Source organism: Eleginops maclovinus, chromosome 3 (genome assembly GCF_036324505.1).
Source record: "Eleginops maclovinus isolate JMC-PN-2008 ecotype Puerto Natales chromosome 3, JC_Emac_rtc_rv5, whole genome shotgun sequence".
NCBI lineage: Eukaryota > Metazoa > Chordata > Actinopteri > Perciformes > Eleginopidae > Eleginops > Eleginops maclovinus.
In genome coordinates, this window is record NC_086351.1 from 11,032,377 (window position 1) to 11,051,523 (window position 19,147).

At 41.0% G+C, this 19,147-nt stretch overlaps 1 protein-coding gene across 1 annotated transcript in view; it reads left to right on the top strand.

The window, feature by feature from the left end:
- Nucleotides 1-16,374: 16,374 nt before the first annotated feature.
- si:dkey-246i14.3 (ephrin A4) overlaps nt 16,375-19,147 on the top strand; it is a 31,295-nt gene continuing 28,522 nt past the window's right edge. The window contains exon 1 of the mRNA XM_063878226.1: nt 16,375-16,901. Within this exon, the coding sequence (XP_063734296.1) occupies nt 16,789-16,901 (113 nt within the window). The 5' untranslated portion in view covers nt 16,375-16,788. The remainder of the gene's footprint in view (nt 16,902-19,147) is intronic.

The following is a 19,147-nucleotide window of genomic DNA, read 5'->3' on the forward strand; positions in this document are numbered from 1 at the left end:
TTTTGTCAACTAAAAATGACATGATTTCATTCTTCATAGTTTATACTTCTTATTAACCACTTTAATACCAGTAATAAAACACTTCACAAAAAAGGAACTCTATTCATCATCTATTTATATTCATGCAAAAAAGAAACTGTGATAGACAATCAACATACACATTGGTGACAAGATAAAAGAAGTCACCAGAGCTGCAAAAATGTTACCTCGCAAAAAAGACTTGACTTAAACAAACTGAACTGCACTGCCTGTCCTGTTACTGAAACGTGTGATCCAATAGAGTGGTGCAGGGACGAGTCCTAAATCCCGTTAGCATTTTATCACTTAGGGTTCCCTTGTCTCAGCGTCAATGGGATTTCTCCATAGGATTTTGGAAAATAGCTGGAAATAAGGTCTGTGGTTGACACAAATTTAAGAGACGGATCACGTTTTGTTCTACGACATTAAATACATCTGAAGTGACCACACTGAAAATTATGGTTAACAAGTGGCTGAATGTAGTACGTCATTACGCCCAACACGTAAACACTCCCGCTAAATTTGTTTGCCCCCGTTCTGCTTGAAAGAAAGTACCTAAAAAACAAACTTAAAACAAACGCTTCAAGTTGTACAATTTTGAGTCTGTATTTTTTTTTTTTTAATTCATTTGAAACGATCTTTGCGTGACGTTGGAGTTGTGCAACCCTGCAGTACTCGTCTGTAGTTCGTTCACAGCATAACGTTAGCATTTTGCTTCTGGCAATTAGATTTAAGATTAGAAAATTATGAAAGTAGGGTAGACGTGGAGATTATCCGGCTGAAGAAAAATGTGCAGTTATCAAACAGGTTTGTTTTCCACCGATCTTTTTTTTTTTATTCCAAAATCCTATGGAGAAATCGCATTGCTTTTTTGTCGAGGGAACCCATGCACAGCTTACTTCCGGGTCGGCCTACAAAAAAACCTCACCCCTGCGCCACTCTATAAAACAGGTTTCCATAACATCATATTAACAACTTTACATTTGGAAAATCAAATCCAATTCAACTTAAAGAGAAACAAAGTGTAAAATCAATAAAATGCAACCAAATATGCATCATACTTGTGTATCTACACTATGGTTAAAGTAAACCATATTCAAAATCATTCTGTGTTGGTTCTTCCCTGCTGTATGCGCATTACGTACCAAACATAACCTAAATGACAGAATAGGGTAAATTAAACGGAATATGTGAGTGAATTTACCGTTGCCTTAGTTTGATGATATGGCTGTTGGTGCTGACATCTCAAAATCTCCATTAAGGCATCCATCAAAACTATTCAGTGATATCAGAGTTATCCCCCTGGTACAGATTAAACCAATCAGAAGTTAATCAGAATGCAGTCAAATACATATTTTACTAGCTGAATTGACCAAAAATCCACTGGGCGTGGTGTTTTACAGCAAAACAGGATGTTAATTATGAGAAGTGTATTGTGCAGTGCAAGGGTAAGTGTTTTTGTTTACTAATTTATTCATGATTTTTCTTTTATTTAGTCATGTGTTTGTTAAAATTACAGACCAGGCAACATTTTTTCATAAGTTTAAGCCACTTAAGAAGATAGTTAGTGTGTGTATGTGTGTGTGTGTATATGTGACTTACAATCAAGTGTGTGTGCATGTTTATTAGAGTAGTTTGGCTTTGGGGCTTTTTAGACAAATGATCCTGACGCCTCATATATCACGATTCTCAGTACTTTATTAGCCCCCGCGAGTGTACTTGTGCAGACGCAATAGAAAACACTGAAGACAGTAGGTACGCACACACGGAAAGACAAGCACATACACGAGAGCACCCCCTCCTCTACGGGTGCACAGACAGACACACATGGAAAAGGAACAGGTGCAGGCTGAAAAAGCCAGCTGCCACGCGCTCTTTGTAACATCTACATTTCATCAGACACAGCAGCGGCAGCACAGGTGACGCAGAGCACAGTGGGCACCGAGATTAGGAGAGTGGGAGAAGGTTTAACTTACACTGTCATCTAAGGTCAGATTTGCATTTTCCTTTTATTGTTAAAGGTTAGGTATTCCAGTGGCTAAGCTGATCTGAGATCAATGCCTCAAGGCACCCTTCCTGGTGACATCATATCTGTGAAGGAAGTTGAAAGGACAGTGGGGAGTTTTTTTTGCCAATTTTGGGCATGATTGGTAAACAGTTGGTGTCCTCTAGGCCTGCATCTCTGTTTCTCCCTCTTTCTTCTTTCCCTCTCTTTCCCTGTAGCCCGTAGCTTCCTTTTTGTCATTCTATCTCAATTCCCTTATTTCTGTCTCTGCTGCTATCTCTGTCGCCCTATTGCTCCTGGCTTCCTTCTTCCTCATTCTATCTCTATTTGCCCATTGCTATCGGCCTCCCTTTTTTCCTTCAGCTTGGACGCTGCAAAGAAGTGCTGTCAGGTGAAACCCCGGTAGATTAACCTCTGACCCTCAGCAGAAGGTGGGACCGATTGGCTTGTAATTGTTACCTATGTAGTGTGTGTGTGGGTGTAGGTTGAGCATTTATGTGTGTCTTTTTGCAATTTGGGCAGCATGATGGCTATCTGGGCCAGGCAGCCAGAAAATAGGAAGGGTGAAACGCCGTCTGGGTTTTGATGATGCGTTATGTGTGTATGTCATGTCCATACCTTAGAGGATAAAAAAAAATCTGCTTCTCTCAGCTAACTTGAGCTTACTGCTGTGTCCAGAGCATCAGTTTGGATACACAAACATGTAAACACACACACTTATGGAACACAAGACATGAATTCAGATGTTTTTCTCTCGTTCTGACTTTTAATGGCACCTGAGTTGTGCTACAGTGAGTGTCAAGGGCCCTCTGCATATTGTGTGATCGGGTTTGTGCACATGGGTACCTGTGTGCGCTGAATATTTACAACTGTGTGTGTGTGTGTGTGTGTGTGTGCAGAGATGGGGTGCTGTGAAACAGAAGCTCTAACTCCCAGCAGTCTTTTGTCACACTGAGTGCTGAAAGGCTGAAAGCAGGAAAGCCATTTCAAACTGCGGGGCTAAATGATGGCAGGTACTCTCATCCATCCGAGGCTCACTACAACAACACAATACAGACCAGCCATCAGCAGCCCTGTTATCTGCATCTGTTAATGCACTTCACACTGCCCCCTCCATCTCTCCTCCTGCTCTGAATGCCATTCAAACATCGTCCTCTTATGTTGCTAAAGTACAGCCACATTAAGCGAAATTATTTGTGTGCCTCCTGTTTCCTTTTTTTGTTTTTGCCTTTTGTCATGCTCAATCGGTTTTAGAGTTACTGCTGAATTAATTGGCATGCTGTTTTAGTGGGAGGGCAGTGTCACTTGGCTCTAATGTACGACTAACTGTGAGTAGTATTTCTGGTGTTGTCGCTGCAACTTCTTGAGCCTATTGATGAAATTAATGACCAGAATGATTAAATGGGCTGTCACAATACATGGCTCTGGAGACTCTCAGGGGTGGGCAGGCTTTTACGCCGGGCAAGCACTAACACAGTCAGCCGCAAGATAGACAGAGGGAAGAGAGAGACCTAGAGTTTTTCAAGGTGAGGCGGGAGGAAAACAGAGGGAAAGGATCATCTGATGGTGGAGGAATACATACAGTGAAAAGATGGAGAGAAAGGGGAAGTAAAAGCAAGTGTCAGGGAGGGATAGAGAGATAGTGAGTAGGTAAAAGCAGGTCTGGTCCAGGTGGGGTTCAGACATTCAGTATGTTATTTTAGGAGGGCAGAGGGAGGGAGGGCGAGCGATAGGGATGGATGGAGGGAGGGGAAGATGAATGTAGTTAATTAAGATGAGCAGGCGGAGGAGACAGTGTGGAATTACACAAACACTAATTAGAGTCTTCGTTAGGGGGCACGAAACGAGAGCAGCACATCCATCATCCCAACGCACCATCCCTCTTTTCTCCCTCCTTCTTTACCTCTCTGTTCTTCACTGCTTTTGCATGGCAACCAAATTTCCTCTCACGATCCTCCCCACATGCCCCCACATCCAGTCATCCTCTGCCTACACACTTTCCTCCCTCCATCTTCCCTTTCCTTTTCTCAATTTTCGCCCATCGATCGATGGGAAAATTGAGCTGTTAACTAAATAGCTGTAATTTAACATCTGGAATCGTAATCGAAGCAACCTGTGCGCTACCTTTCCCTCCCTTTCATATGTTCTCTTAGTTGTCACCTCATTCCTCTGTTTTATCCGTGCTCTGGGAGGGATTTCATCTCCAGCACTTGCTGACAAACACACACACACTTTAACTGTACAATGTCAGCACAATTTTTATTGTTTCGCTCAATGCCTCTAGTCTTGCAGCTCCTGCTCCACTCCTCCTACATACAGTACACACACCACTTACCTCTTCTTATCTTGCTTTCTCTCTCTTTTTACAAACAGGCTCTGAGCACAACTCCTGTCCTCTTTATCATTTCACTGTCCTCCTCCTCAGGCTCATCCTTAACTACCTGCTCTTACTGAGGAGCCGATCAGACTGTCACCGTTGTCGTCTGCATCCCCGCCCCCTCATGAGACCTCAGATAGGCAAGGAATAATATGCATGAAGTCATCTGTGAAAAATGACTTATGTCAGTGAACATTTAGATACCCCGTTGTTATGTGAATCATTTTGGTAGTACAATTGCAGGAGGATAAGTTCGGCAAGTTTAATGTCTTCTCAGCTAAGTAAATAAATCTACTATTCAAGCAATTGTATTTTATTTTAATTTGAAGTACATCATTCCTCTTTTGAGAAGATGACAGTATAGAGACGACAGAAGTTGGCGGGGAGAGAGAAATCTAAATTAGGACATTACAGTATATGGACAGCACACTAATCATCACAGTTTATTTCTTTAAGACAGTTTTGTTTCTTCCCAAAGATAATCATTTTGACAAGTCGGATCCAAAATGATAAATAGTTTTGTGGACACAAGCAGATTCAAGAGCCCCTGTTTCAAGACTCACAAATCAAATCCTCTGTTTATATTTTCATCAAAAGAGTGACAGCACTTTCCCCAAAGTACTTCCTTCTCTCATTAAAAGAATAATGAATCCATAAATATGCAAATATTTTCATTGGACACAAGCTGTCTCCTAAAGTGGGTTTGTGCAGCATTTGTTAAAGACAAAGATAGTTTTTTAAGTGAGTGAGCTGTCTCTCTATCTGACTTGTTGTGCCTTACGAGCCTGTGCACAGTCTCAGATCCTCGGGAAGGGATCTGCTAGCTGTTCCCAAAACCATGCTAGAAACAAAGGGGGACCGATCGTTCTCCGTCAGAGCTACGCAGATCTAGAACTCCCTGCCCCGAGAATCTAAGGCTGGCAGAATCAGTGACATCTTTTGGATCACTTCTTAAAATTCACCTTTTTATTACAGCTTTTAACTAATGATGACACCACTCAGTTTTTCTCGACATCCATGTTCTATTTGTTTTACTTTCTTTTTTTGTATTACTGCTGTTATTGTTGAAATGCTGTATATTTGGGGATGTTTTGAATGCATGCTTTGTTGCCGCCTTTGACGTCCTGTTCTTAAAATAAAAAATAAACAAAAATAAAAACTGGATACAAATAAATAAAGCCTGGCTGATTACACATTAACTTCCCATGCTACACACTTGAAGTTTGGACGGTTCAAATCAGCGAGCGAATACACCAATTATGATTTTACTTTTGTTAAATTTGCAGGAATCCTAAATCTAAACTAACAAAGCAGGCATTATTGTTGAAAACCTCCTTGGCAATGCCCTTCACAATGATACTGTTTGTTATTAACGCACACCCTCCCAGGTCACGAAGGTTGAAATTCCTTCAGCTAGCAACAGTCAGCTGGGGCTCTATTGCAACAACAGATCACCCATTAAAACCAGTACCATGAGCTTCTCCTGCCTTCCATCAGTAACCATTGTGGCACACACCTGCTGGCCAGAACAGCAGCATGTTCATTTCCTATGAAACCAGCATATCCCATCACCACACCTCCTGTAATCCCTGCAGGTGAGAAAGAGGGATGGATAGATTCCTGAGTATCTGAATGAGCAACAAACTAAATGAATAATTGACATGTAGCTTCTCCATCCCAATGAATACACTACACAGATGCACAAACACCAACTGTGGTACAGCCCATGCAGTTACAGGTCTCTCAGGCTAAATTAATCCTGTAAGAAATGTAATACGTGATTCAATTAGGAGCAGCATATAGTGCCAGCTACCTCCTGTGTATGACATGGTACTCAGTGTTTGTGTGTGTGTGTGTGTGTATGTGTGTGTGTGTGGCCCACCCACATCTCTCTCAGATCGTTGAGCGCGAGTAGGCCAAAATGTTCATGCTGAAGTGAAAAGCCAAGAGATAAACTACACAGTCAAATGTAAGTAAAGGCTATAGTAGATTATGTTTCTGACGGGAAAATACTGAATCACAAACTGTTCTGTATTTTAAAATACAACCTCAAAGTTGATAGAAAAGCAAACAATAGCCTAACCACAGTCTCTGGCTTATGCTCTTATTTGCTCTTCCATTATTCATCTTCTTGTTTTCATGCACTCCCTGTTGTTTTTCATGCTAACAGCATTAGGGATGATGCCACTGTCTTTAAAGTGTGTTTCTAAGGGTCATCTCTTGCTTCAGACCCTGAAGTCTAAACAAACAAACAGAAGTTAAGAAAAGTGCTCTAATAATACATCTGAAGCGAACAAGAGGTAAACCTGATTTTACTTGCTTAGGATTTCAACGGGTTGAGGCATTTAGTTTAAAGATGAACAACAATAGTGTTTCAATAAGCCACTTCCTCAGTCACCAAGCAAAATTCCTTGTGTAAAGTTTTAAAATTGTATATCTGCCACAAATTGTAAGTATATAAATATTTTGTAAATTATTAAAACGGGACACATATGGGACTTCATACAAAATGTCCAATTCAACCATAGTCTTAATCTTATGGTTTCTTTTGTCATAATACCTCACCTTACAGCAGGGACATTCCTGAATTATATTACATGATCAACATATACATTATAAAGTCAAACACGTTAAAAATATTAAAAAAAACGTAAGGTTGTTAAAAATTACGTAGTCATTCCAAGACATGGCAAATAATAATTGCTCTGCTTTTAAAAAAACGCATGTAGTGAAATTCAGCCCGTCTCATGGTCCAGTGGGGCAAGAGATGGAGGACAGAACAGGAGTGTTACTCTTTATTGCTCCATCTCTCTTTCACGGCCCCTGAATCCCTGTATTACCCTGGAAGTCTTATGAAACTCTTGACAAAAAAACACACGCAAACGAATAGTCCATCTACAACCTCTGTATAATACTGTATACAGCATGTGGAATAATGAGTATGTGCGCATGCGCTTCATTTATGAGTTATGATTGATGTCTCGATTCACAAATTAGTCAACAAATTAGGTAAAGAGAGCGAACACACAATGAAGAAGGGATAAAAAAAAAGAACACTTAAAAAAGGCTTAAACCATTTAACCTCGGAGCCCTTTCAAAGTCACGCTCAGGCCGCTTCTTCCGTCCTGCATCTCCTCTTTACCTCCTCTGTCTGAGTTCAAAGTTTCCTAATTTCCACGATCATGTTTTGCAGTTTTCAACATACAGTAAGTGTCACGACACAGCATGTAAACAAAGATGCCGTTTCTCTGTTACATTGCTTTTACTGTTGAGAATCTGTTTCCGTTTTATAATTTTGTATTTGTATATTCATGCTGTGTACTATTATGCATTTGTATAAGTAACTGTGTTGGAACTGCCGTTTTTGAAAGTGGTATTAAAAAAAGTGTATTATCATTATGATTATTATTATTATTGTTCGTATCGTGTACTGTAAACAGCATGGCTGCAAATCATAATTTGTGCTATGCATGATGTTTCCAACTATTCCAATTTCAACTCAATTTACAAATGGAAATACAGGAACTAGAGAGCAATTAATCTTTATTGAAATGATTTCAATTTAATTTACATTTTGGTAAAGAGGTTGGTTTTCATGTCTTTATTCAGGCTGAAGTGAAGCTGGAAGTCTGGTTCCAGTTATATATTTTGTTGTTGTCAAATCTGACAAAATAGCATAGTCCATAGTCCATAATACATACCAATAATAAGCATGTATTGAGGCTTTTTCACACGGAAAAAATGACAAAATTACATGTACTTGAAATTGTTATGTGCACGCTGAAAAGTGCCTGATTTTTGAGTGTGAGGTTGATGCACAAAGGAGCTAATCACTGCTGCACAACTTTGAAGAAAATTGCAGAGAGCTTCAGAGGATCTTATAAAAACTTACAAACAACGTAAAAAGTATTAAAAGATGTTATTTTTGAGAAGTTAAAATAGCAGTGTGATTCGGGTTGGTTGAACATTGAATAACTTCCTGTTTGTATAACACGGCAAACTAGGATCAATTCTGGTATACAGAAAACCTTAAGATCATTATTTAGTATAATCTTTTTAGTCAATTGATCAGGATACAGCATCTGTATTCTGTGTCAGTGTTCACTGGCCATAATTCTTAATTTCTTTGTTTATTTTAGTTTGAATAGATGTACAGAGTTATATATACTGGTATTTCTCTTTGGCTATCATTTCATGGTCCAGAAAGTGTGAGGGTTTGCTGTGGATTCACACCAAGCTCCTCTCTGATCATCTCGTCATCACACTAAGGCCTGACATCCATCCATCCTCCTACCTACTCTTTGTCTCCATAACTGCATTTTGTTAAGAGTCACATTTGTCACCAACTATGGAAAACATTTACAGTTGCCTAGAAAATCAGTCGCTAACTGACTGACTGATTTGCCGTGATAGTGAATTAACCCTGATTGGCCGGCCTGTCTGTCTGTAATCAGAGTGGATGAGGCGAGGGCAGGCATCAGACCGGCCGGATGACTCTCTCATTATTTTCCTCGATACTTTCTTCTGCTCTCATCCCCTACATCAATTTATAATACCGCTCTCTCACTGCCTCTCCTCTCCCACTTTCCCAAGCCTTCTGCTCATCAAATCCCCCTCCTAGACTTATCCATTTGCTATTTTTCATTTCCATGTTCTCTCTGTCTCTCTGTCTCTCTCTCCTCTTTTCTGTCTCTTCGTTCTCTCTCTCCCCTGGATATTTAGTTTGATTTATTGCCTCTTGTTGGAAAGGTTGGCGTTTTAATAACTCAGCTCCTCCTCAGCCGAACACAGAGAGAGAGAGAAAGCGCGCACGAGGAGAAGAACTTTAGTAAGCACAAAATAAACGTGCGGACAGACAGCGAGGTTTTTCTAGTGCTTTTCTTTTATCTCCCCAGCACTCTCCTACTCTTTCATGTCTTCCGGTTCCTCTCACCGTTCACTCCCAGCTGAGGATATAAAAGCTAAACGCGCAGCCGAAATGGATGTCAATTTGAGCTCCTCTCTGATCTGTGGAGAGAAAAATACACATACATGCACACACCTAACAGCTGTAATGGACTAGGGATGTGAAAACTGACAAGCACATAAAAGATGGACCATCTGTTTTGAGGTGGACGAAAGCATGGGACGAAAAAAATAAATAAAAATACTCATTGATGAAAGAAGGACAGCACTCAGCCCGTGAGACTCGCAGTGATAATAAGAAATAAGTAGAGTTAGAGGTGTGAAATTAACAGAGAGAGACAAGGCTGGAGAAGTATGTTCATCAGCTAATGGGCCAGTGGAGGATGAGAAAGACAGACGGGGAGATTTCTAGCACCAAACAGGGCCTTTATTTAGATGGCGATTATTCACACTGGTCATTAGAGGACCATATCACTTTTCCTCATTTACTGAAAGACAGCGAGGAAGGGGAGGGGAGAATGAGAGGGCAATCATTAGAAGATATCACGTTCACCCATCTTGTGAGGAAGGGAACAAAGCCACAGATACAGTCTGAGAGACAATATCCTGGAGCAATAAGACAATAACTGGCAATTAATAATTCAAGTCACAAACCAGCAGCCTCAGTATTGACACGAGGGCGTTAGAAACCCTGTTAACAGAAACTTGTTCATTTAGTTTTCTGTGTCTGCGTTGAAGGTAAATCTATCTGATTGGCGTAATTATGTAGTCTTAGCTATAAGCAGAGCATATTGTTTGTTCTTTTACAGCATATCTCTTCCTAGAGCAATTAAGTTAAAGTATATGCAGAGTTAATTACAGAGCATGAAGGGGGATTATTGGAAAACATGCACACAGTCCTCATTTAATTAAATGTTAAAAAGCATTTATTGTAAACTTGTCAAATGTTGTGATGTTAAAATAGGCCTATTTATAACACACAAATCCATCACACACAAGGTATTTTCTCTCCCCTTCACTCACACACACAGACACACACACACACACAGCTCTAGTATCTGATTCCGCAGTAATAACTCACAGGAAAAATCGTTGATGGGGAAAAAAGTCATTGACAATAGGAAAAAAAAAGAAAAGAAATCTGCATTTTCATCTTCAGCCCATAATTCTAAAGTGGTCCGGTCTTTTTGAATGTTTCCTCAGGGAACAATTAACTTGCTTTTAGTTCCTACCACATAAGCATGTCTGCCAAATCCCCATCAGATCGCTGCCCACAAAAACACACACCGACAGTCAAGAGACTACAGCAAAGGCACACACTGGAAAACACTTGCATATGAAGAAAGCTTCACACACTGAAACAGCAACAAATTAATCAACATATAGAGATTAAAAAAGACAAAAACTAAAAGGAGTTTTGTTTTTACAACAGCTGTTTTCCCATATTTAATCCACTTAAATGTATATGCAGTATTATTACTTTACATCAAAGTTAACAAGTTGGCACTGTCATCATTTTGACTTTTCTATATATTTAAAGATGAATGCTCTTAAGTTTTAGGCTTTACTATAACAGTACATGGCTTGATGTCCTGTTTAAACGTTCAAACATCGATGTGCTGTAATGGGACAGTCACGTCCTCTATTACCCTGCCCTGCTGCCTCCTCTCTGTCTGCATTTAAATGGAAATCTCTTTTTTGGCACAGAGAAGAATTGTTTCTTTATAGACACCAGAGCATAATTGAAGAAGTTGTAAGTCACAAAAGTGGAGAGTCTTGACAGTATATAGATCAAGACATAACCTTCACTGCATTTTTGGCAGAGTGTCAAACTGCACGCACAAACTGCCACAGCCTCGTTCATCTCAAAGTTAATTTTACTACAGAGGTTCACTCGTCCATCTGGGATGGAAAGTGGAGAGTGGAGGGAGATGCAGTTCAGTAGCGGACAGAGAGGGAGAGGATAAATGGTGGCGGAGGTGTTCGGGGGGAGAGGATGACTGCTGGCACGCAGAGAGGACAGAGAGAAAGTGGACTGAGAGCAGAGAGACACCGCAGAGAGGGGCTGAGTGAATAGAAGGAACAAAATGACAGATGAATATGCAAAGAGGGACGCGTGTCCTCTTCCTGTTTCCATCTGACTCTACTAATCATCCACACATGCTGCAAGAGGGGGGGGGAGGCAGAAAGAGGAACACTTTGGACACAGAGTGAAGATGAGAGCACCACAGACTGGGGAATTTTGTGTGATACTAGTTCAGCTATGCTACTTTTACTTATTTCGTCTCCTTACATTGAGGAATATACACTTATCTTCTTTGGTTGCAGTCACTAAAAGGCAACAACATGCACCCTGGAAAACCTATTCATCTCACTGTCCTTATCATATTAGTTCTATTAGCTAAAATTAGTCATTTTTAATTGAAGACATTTTGACACTATGAGAAGCACAGATGTACATAATTATAATAATAGCTGAACTCAAAAACCTTGTATTGTTTGTGCTGATTCACTGTCATCTTTCAGGCTATAGTAACACCTGTGCTTTTCCTTAAATGTCTTTTATACAGACTCAATTAATTAATAGAAATGCATAAATCATTTCTTTATATGAAGGGAAAGTATCAAAAGCAGTCTCCCATCATTCTCTGCACTGCCATGAATTCCTGCAGTATAATTCAAGCCAATGTTAGCAAACTTTAGATAAATATCACTGTGACCGAACATCACTGAGACATATTGCGCTGCTGTTCGTTTTTATTATTGCTCATCTCTTAATTGTGACTTGTGGACACAAATCCTCCTATCGAGCAGAAGTTACATTGTCTAACAATAGCTATCTGATCAAAGAAGAAACTAAGGACAGAAATTATGCAAGGATGCAAAGCCACCTTGTTTGAGTCCGGTCCAGTCAGTAGTTAAGTTTTATTTCCACCACCATCCAAGATAGAGAGAGGGAGGCGAGAGGGAACATAAGGAAAGCAGTTTGTTTTTTTTAAACGATGAACAAAGAAAAAGGAATGAAACGCCAATAGAAAAGATGGAAAAGTAGATTGGACACTGTGTCTGTGAGGAGAAATAACAGACACAATGGTATTGCTCAACTCAGAGTGTTGTATTAAGTAAGGGGCATTTACATAGTCAATAGTCATGGATCGCACATAGAAAAGACCTTTCCTTTCTTATTTGCTTACATGTGCCGACAATAGCCCTGACTACTGCATTGAAAATCAGTCCGACATACCATCTTTTCTTTACAAATTGCAACTATTAGTCACCAAAGAAGATAAAGTGGCTCCTCAGACAACAAAAGAGTGAAATTAAATAAAGGCAAAAAACACCGATGACCATCAATCCACAGTGTGAGTGTGAAAAAGTAAACAGAGAAAAAAAGTGTTGCTGAGGAGGAAAGAGAGGAAAATAGGTAAAGGGTCTTTGTGGGAAGTAAGAAATTGTGGCGAAAAGCATTCAATAAACACGTCTCTATAGTAACCAAGATGTAATTTGCTTGGTGAGAAAAGGAGAAAGATGGAGATTGAGGGGGAGTGATGGAGAGAGGGGAATAGAAAAGCATTTACCATCACTGTTTGAGTCCAGAGCTGTAATTACGGAACTGAGACGCAGCGAGAGAAGGGGAGGAAAAGAGCGAGGTACACACAAGAAAAGAGCCGCACACAATGTACTTTCACAAAAAGGAAAAGGTGAGAATGAAAATACACACAAAGTGATGACCCCATAAAATTGGCACTGTTGCAAATAAATGTAGTAGGCGTTTGCAGAGGAAAAGCAGGGGGGGACAAAAGCAAAAAATGACATAAAATGAAAATGAAAAGTTGTGAAAAGGCTTCTTTTATAAAGGGAGTGTGTGTGGGAAGTGAGGTAAAAAAACAAAAACATAATCAAATCCTGACTGATCATTAAGCCAATAAAAAATCTAATCAAATCAACAATGCTTTGATTAAGTGGAGACAAGAATTAAGTTTATTTGCAGGGACCACACAAATAAATTCATGTATGTAAGAGAAGAAGACCAAGTACAAGTGAGGACAGAGAACAGTGACAGGCGAAGAGAAGATATCTTATGGGAAGCCGTAGTTCTCAAAAGATGAGTGATAGACAGGCCACGATGTGCATGAAACAGTCAGGCATATGACCGAACAAAAATAGTAGGCGACCAAAAATAGCGGGATTACAGGGGAGACGGAGAATGGGGCCAGTGCCTCTCTGTGTGTGAAAGAAAGAGAGACATATAGGGAGAGGAGTGTGTTCATGCCCTGTAAGTGTTTCAGAAAAAGAAAGTGCGTGTGTGTGTGTGTGTGTGTGTGTGTGTGTGTGTGTGTGTGTGTGTGTGTGTGTAGGGTAGTTGATTACAGCTCTGCTGAGTGGCTTGGTGTTGGCCTGTATATGTGGAGATAACAGGATTAAGAGGCTACTGACACTACTGTACAAAAGAGAGAGAGAAATGTGAAGTGTGAAGAGAAGGGAGAGAAGGAGCAGCAGGAGAAAGAAGTGAGATTTCTGGAAATATGACATTAATTAATAATACTTTTGTGGAAAATCATTCATATAAATATGGGTGACAAAACTGAATGAATGAGTCACTTAATACATATTTCCATACAGGGCACTTAATTGAATGAGTCAGTGAAGTAAAAAAATATATGAATTATACGCTATGGCCAGTTGAACACGAATGGGTACTTTTAGGAGAGAAATGTTAGCCAGATTTCTATACCAACAAAACATCAGGAATTGTCATTTGGAAGAATCTTCAAGGGATTGAAGCCCTTCTGGAGGCTTGTCTGATCCCCACACCTCACTAAGATACTTTATCTCTTTGGTATTTTCTTAATTATGACACCTTTCATACATTTAATTTGGAAGAAAGCTGACCACTTCTTAAGCCTCTTACCCCAGATTCCATTTAGCAAGGAGCCCTGAAAATATGTACATTAACTATTGAAAATGGCACTAAAAACGAGTTCACGCCGGGAGCAAGAACATTAATGTGTATTTACAGAGAACCGCAGAAAATCAATGCAGACTTTTGTATTGGACTTTAAGTGTCATATGCATGAATCATCTTTAGCTTAGTCCGAGTTGGTTTTAAAAGGCCCTGAAAACCTCTTTTCTCATTTGGCTTATTGATATGTCATCTTCAACACACACACTTTACACCCCAAATTACAGTTTTTGGTAGGTTATTCTTGCTTCTCCGAGTGTGAAACTCATGGTACCTTAACATGTTATTTTCCATACATAATACACTTCCAGTGAATCTTACATGAATGAGAGAGTATAGGGCACACACTATGGGATAACAGAACATTTTTGCCGAGATACACAGTGCCAGGAGAGGTGTGGAAAAACATTTTGACCAATAATGAGAAGATCAATGAGAGGGAAGATTAGGACAAATGATGGATAGAGATTGAAGAAAGATTTTTTGGAAAAAGTGCTCAAAATGATGAATAGCCGACACAGGATGTGCGGGATAGCAGGATGTGAAACAAATATTTTAGGAGGAGAGGAGGAAGAGAAAGGTTTAAGGATGAAGAGAAGCTGTAAAGTTTAAAGTGCTAAGATTTATTATTCTGCCTGTTTAGTTAAAACGGCTATCAGTATGTGCAAAATCCAGCAGCTTTGCAATCAAAGCGGCTTCTTAATTTAGTGCATCATACTGTAGATTTCAATTGGTGCTCCCATGAGGTAAATGAGGCCACTTTTCTATCCAATCTAATCTGAGTCAAGGGGGGAAACTGGTCAATTTATATTCTGAGACACAAGAATTAGCTGCAGGGCCGCTGAATACTTAAACTGTTCTGATTCTGAAGACAATTCCAAATTGCAAGTTAGAAAGTTTTCCAAATAGAAAGATGGAAAATTAAATGAATTTTCACAAAGCACTTTTAACCTCTGGCACTCACTTACAAAATATGTTAGGTTTTGTCTGGTCCAATAGATCAATCAAAACAAGAGAGAGAGAGACCCCAGCAGAGAGAGTTTCTCCTCTGTGGTCCGCTTTACTGAGGGAGCGCTATCTCACTAGGGACAAATTAGCCACACAGGAGCACTGAGGCATCATGGGAAATTAATGATCAGGACCTCCAGGAAGTGAGCTAATGAGTCCTAGTGCCACACGTACTTGTACACTATGAGCCAGACACACACATACACAGGATAAAAGATGGAGAAAATAAGAGAAGGGGGGAGGACCTGCAGAAAGGAAATAGCCACATTTGCAATTGCAGCAGCTAATAACACAAAGCTATCAATGTAACTTTGTCCTGATGAGTGATAGTGCTGGGATGCTAGTAATACATACATACACACACACACACACACACACACACACACACACACACACACACACACACACACACACACACACACACACACACACACACACACACACACACACACACACACACACACACACACACACACACACACACACGAGAATCAGATAATTAGAGGGGACCACCAGTGGCTTTTGCCCATGGAGGCGTAGTGATTACTGTCACTACACCCTCCCCTCGGGAGGCTGACAACAACCGGTGAATTAATACTTATCAACAGACACACACACACAGACACACACACACACACCTCAAGCAGCCAAGTGTAGCTCTAAACTAAACGAGCGGTGGTGTAGTTTGGGAGGCAATGAAGAAGGCAGTTTGCTAGTTGAATTCTGTGAACTGGCTACTCAAAGGCACATCACTACTGGAGTAACCTACGTATAGGTAAACTCCCCTGCATGAGCTGCCCCAGGACTGTGTGTTGGAGCATACTGAAAGACATAAGTTTAAATAATTAATAAATTGAGTATCCAGCTCCAGATGAGTCATGTCAGTGGGGGAGAGGGGGGGTCCAAGGCTTCTTTGACGAACTAGAAAAGTGACAGACTGTCACCCCACACCAGTCGGCGCACCTCTCCAGGATTTAACCCTGCACTACAGTATCGCACATCACCACACCCTTGTCCGGTGATTGGCCCAAAGTTTCCCCGGCACCGCCCTCAGCTCAGCGGACCCTCCCTTCGTTGCTCTCAGCCTGTTGCTGCCAAACCAGCTGGCATTTTCAATTGATATCTTGGGCCAGGACTTTGTACCCGAAATCCTGACCTTTAAACCCAGGTTTATTGTCTTTAATTAATTTCCAGGACAGAGATCAAGAGTTCCTTACAGTCATGCGGAGCACGGACAAACTCTTAGGAACTGCTCCCTGTGGAAACCCTCACCTCACACTCTGCAGCCTGTGATTTAACCTGCTTTTTTTAGAGGGACTTTAATCACTTTAGCCTACCTTCATGCATCATGCGAAACCGCAGCAGCACATGACGTAAAAGTTTGTTCACGAGTTAGTGAATCTGCTGGGGAAAGTTTTCTTAACCAGCTCCTCTGTCGGGGTCTCCTCACCTGATCCGCACGCCACTCCCAGCCGGTGCGCAGCCTTTTCCGGGGGGCCCGAGGCGGCCAGGATGGGGACACCGGGGGATCTGCCTGCTTGGAAAGTGACGATTTTCCTCTTTAATTTAATCTCAGCTGCTGTGGCCAAGAGACACATCGTGTATTGGAATTCAACAAACACAAGGTGAGAAAACACTGTGTGCTTAGTGATGCTCCTCACCACAAATGAAAAGTGATTTTAATTACCTCCTCCCCTTACCAAAGCGGGCCAAATTAAGGTTTACTGTAGGTGTAAGGTTTCATTTCAACTTACTTGGCATGATCATTACTGGCATAAACTTGGTCTGCCATACTCTTGCGCAACTACCACAATAATTCCTTCTAAATGAGTCAGACCTTTGTTGTTTCAAGGAATCTTTGCTATGCTGCACATCACGTCCGAGAACCTAAAAAAACTATCACTAACCCTTAAGCTACCAGACAGGTATTTTAGTGGCCTGATCTCACCTTCGTCCTGCAGCTATCTTTATAATAATGACCACATTTTGACCCTGGCTTTAACATGTGCACAGCCTTTCAGTCAGTTATTACTCTACTTATAGATATGCCAGATGTAAGGGTTTCTTCATAACGTGTTTGCTCTAAATAGTGTCGTAGACAGCATTCTGAGGACACAGGTGTGTATTAAAGTCTAAAGTGCTGCTGAGCATAAGCGAATATGTAGTTGGATAATGGGAAGGTGTGTGTTAGTAAGTAAAGAGTTGATTTGGGGCCATTAGGAAGCCAGAGAGGCTCACCTGCTGATCCAGGTGTTCCAGTCTGTCTAATTGAAGGGTTGAGGTGAGAGACCTGCAGGGCCAGTAGGACTACTGCCCAAAATAACACACTCCCTCACCTGCTTATTTAAACACTCTCGCTATTCGTGCGGCCTTACTCCCCAAGCACTTTTTCAGATAAATGACCTTTTTAGCTAAAAGCCGCTGGCCATAGAGACCACTTTGTTATCTCTGGTCTTGTCTTGTATTTACCATTTTCTGGATGCAAAAATGTACAGAGATATGACTCCCGGGATGGATAATTTCCCCAAGTGGTCCTTTGTCAGGTCTGCAGGACTCATCCTGTGCTGGAGTCATCCGAGGTTGTATCTAGTGTTTCCAGGCGGGTAAAACCCAGCCCTGTAATTGGGATCCAACTGAAATGTGCCGGGGAGGAACACTGTGAGGATTAGGAAGCACCTTCTTGTTCCCCAGGGATTCAGGGATGAATGGTCACAGTCTGTGGCAGGGCCACACAGTTGGCTACAACACCACACAATCACAATGCCATCAGCATCACGGCGGCGGGTTACCCACTGTGGCAGAGAATCGCTCTCATCAGCAACACCACCCAATCACAAAGCTATCAGCAGAGCCGTGATGTTGCTCCCCGTCCAAAATCCCCTGGGTTTACTGTTTCATGCCTTTCCTCTCCTCTCCCCTTTCCTCTGCTCTCCTATCCTTATGCTTTCCTCTCATCTCCTCTCCTCTCGTCTCCCCTTTCCTCTCGTCTCGTCTCGTCTCCTATCCTCTATGCTTTCCTCTTCTCTTCTCACTCTTCATTACCTCCCTTGTTACATCCCGATCTCCTTTTCATTTTTTCTCTGCACTCCCCCCTCCTCGTCCTTCGCCCCCTTTATCTCTCACGGCTCCCTCCTGCCCAGTGATGGATATTGGCGGCGTGATTAGTTGAGCTTCAGTCATTTTCCCATACCATATTTTCTATTAGCTGTCAGCCAGCTAGCCAGTATGTCCTGAGGCCAGTAAATGTAGCCTGGCAAGTGAAAAGGGGACAGGGACAGGAGAGCGAATTTTTTGTTGGCATGAAAATACACTGCATGATCAACTCATGCTTAGGGTACACTGAGCAAGCAGATCCCACAATAAGAATTGTCCAGAGCTCAGAAATATTCACCTTTTTTGATAAAGGAGAAATATCAGAAAATCAAAAATAGCTCTGAAAAAGCTAATGTAGGCTATGTGGTAGCACACCAAAACAGATATGTACCTCATAAAGTTAATAAAGAACAATTCAGAGAGAAATTTGGTCCTGAAGAGAGAAACATGATGTGAACTGCGACAGTGTGTGTGTTTAGTTTGTAAAAAGGTGGCTCTTTGCTAACCGTTTGCAAACACAATAACTTTACACGGTAATATGTCAAAGTTATGTTCTCAAAAATCAATGAATGTAGTATATAATAGCATACTTCATTTAAAAAAAAAACATATTAGCAGAATATGAGAAGCAAGCAGCCGTTACAGACATAACATTAAAGGCTCGGCTCGTATATAACATGACTGTAGCTGGTGAGAAAACAGGCCCCTCTTTATTACGGATGACAGAAGACATTCTCTGGCCATCACCTTTCATTTGACATCTAGATTTATGGTTTTA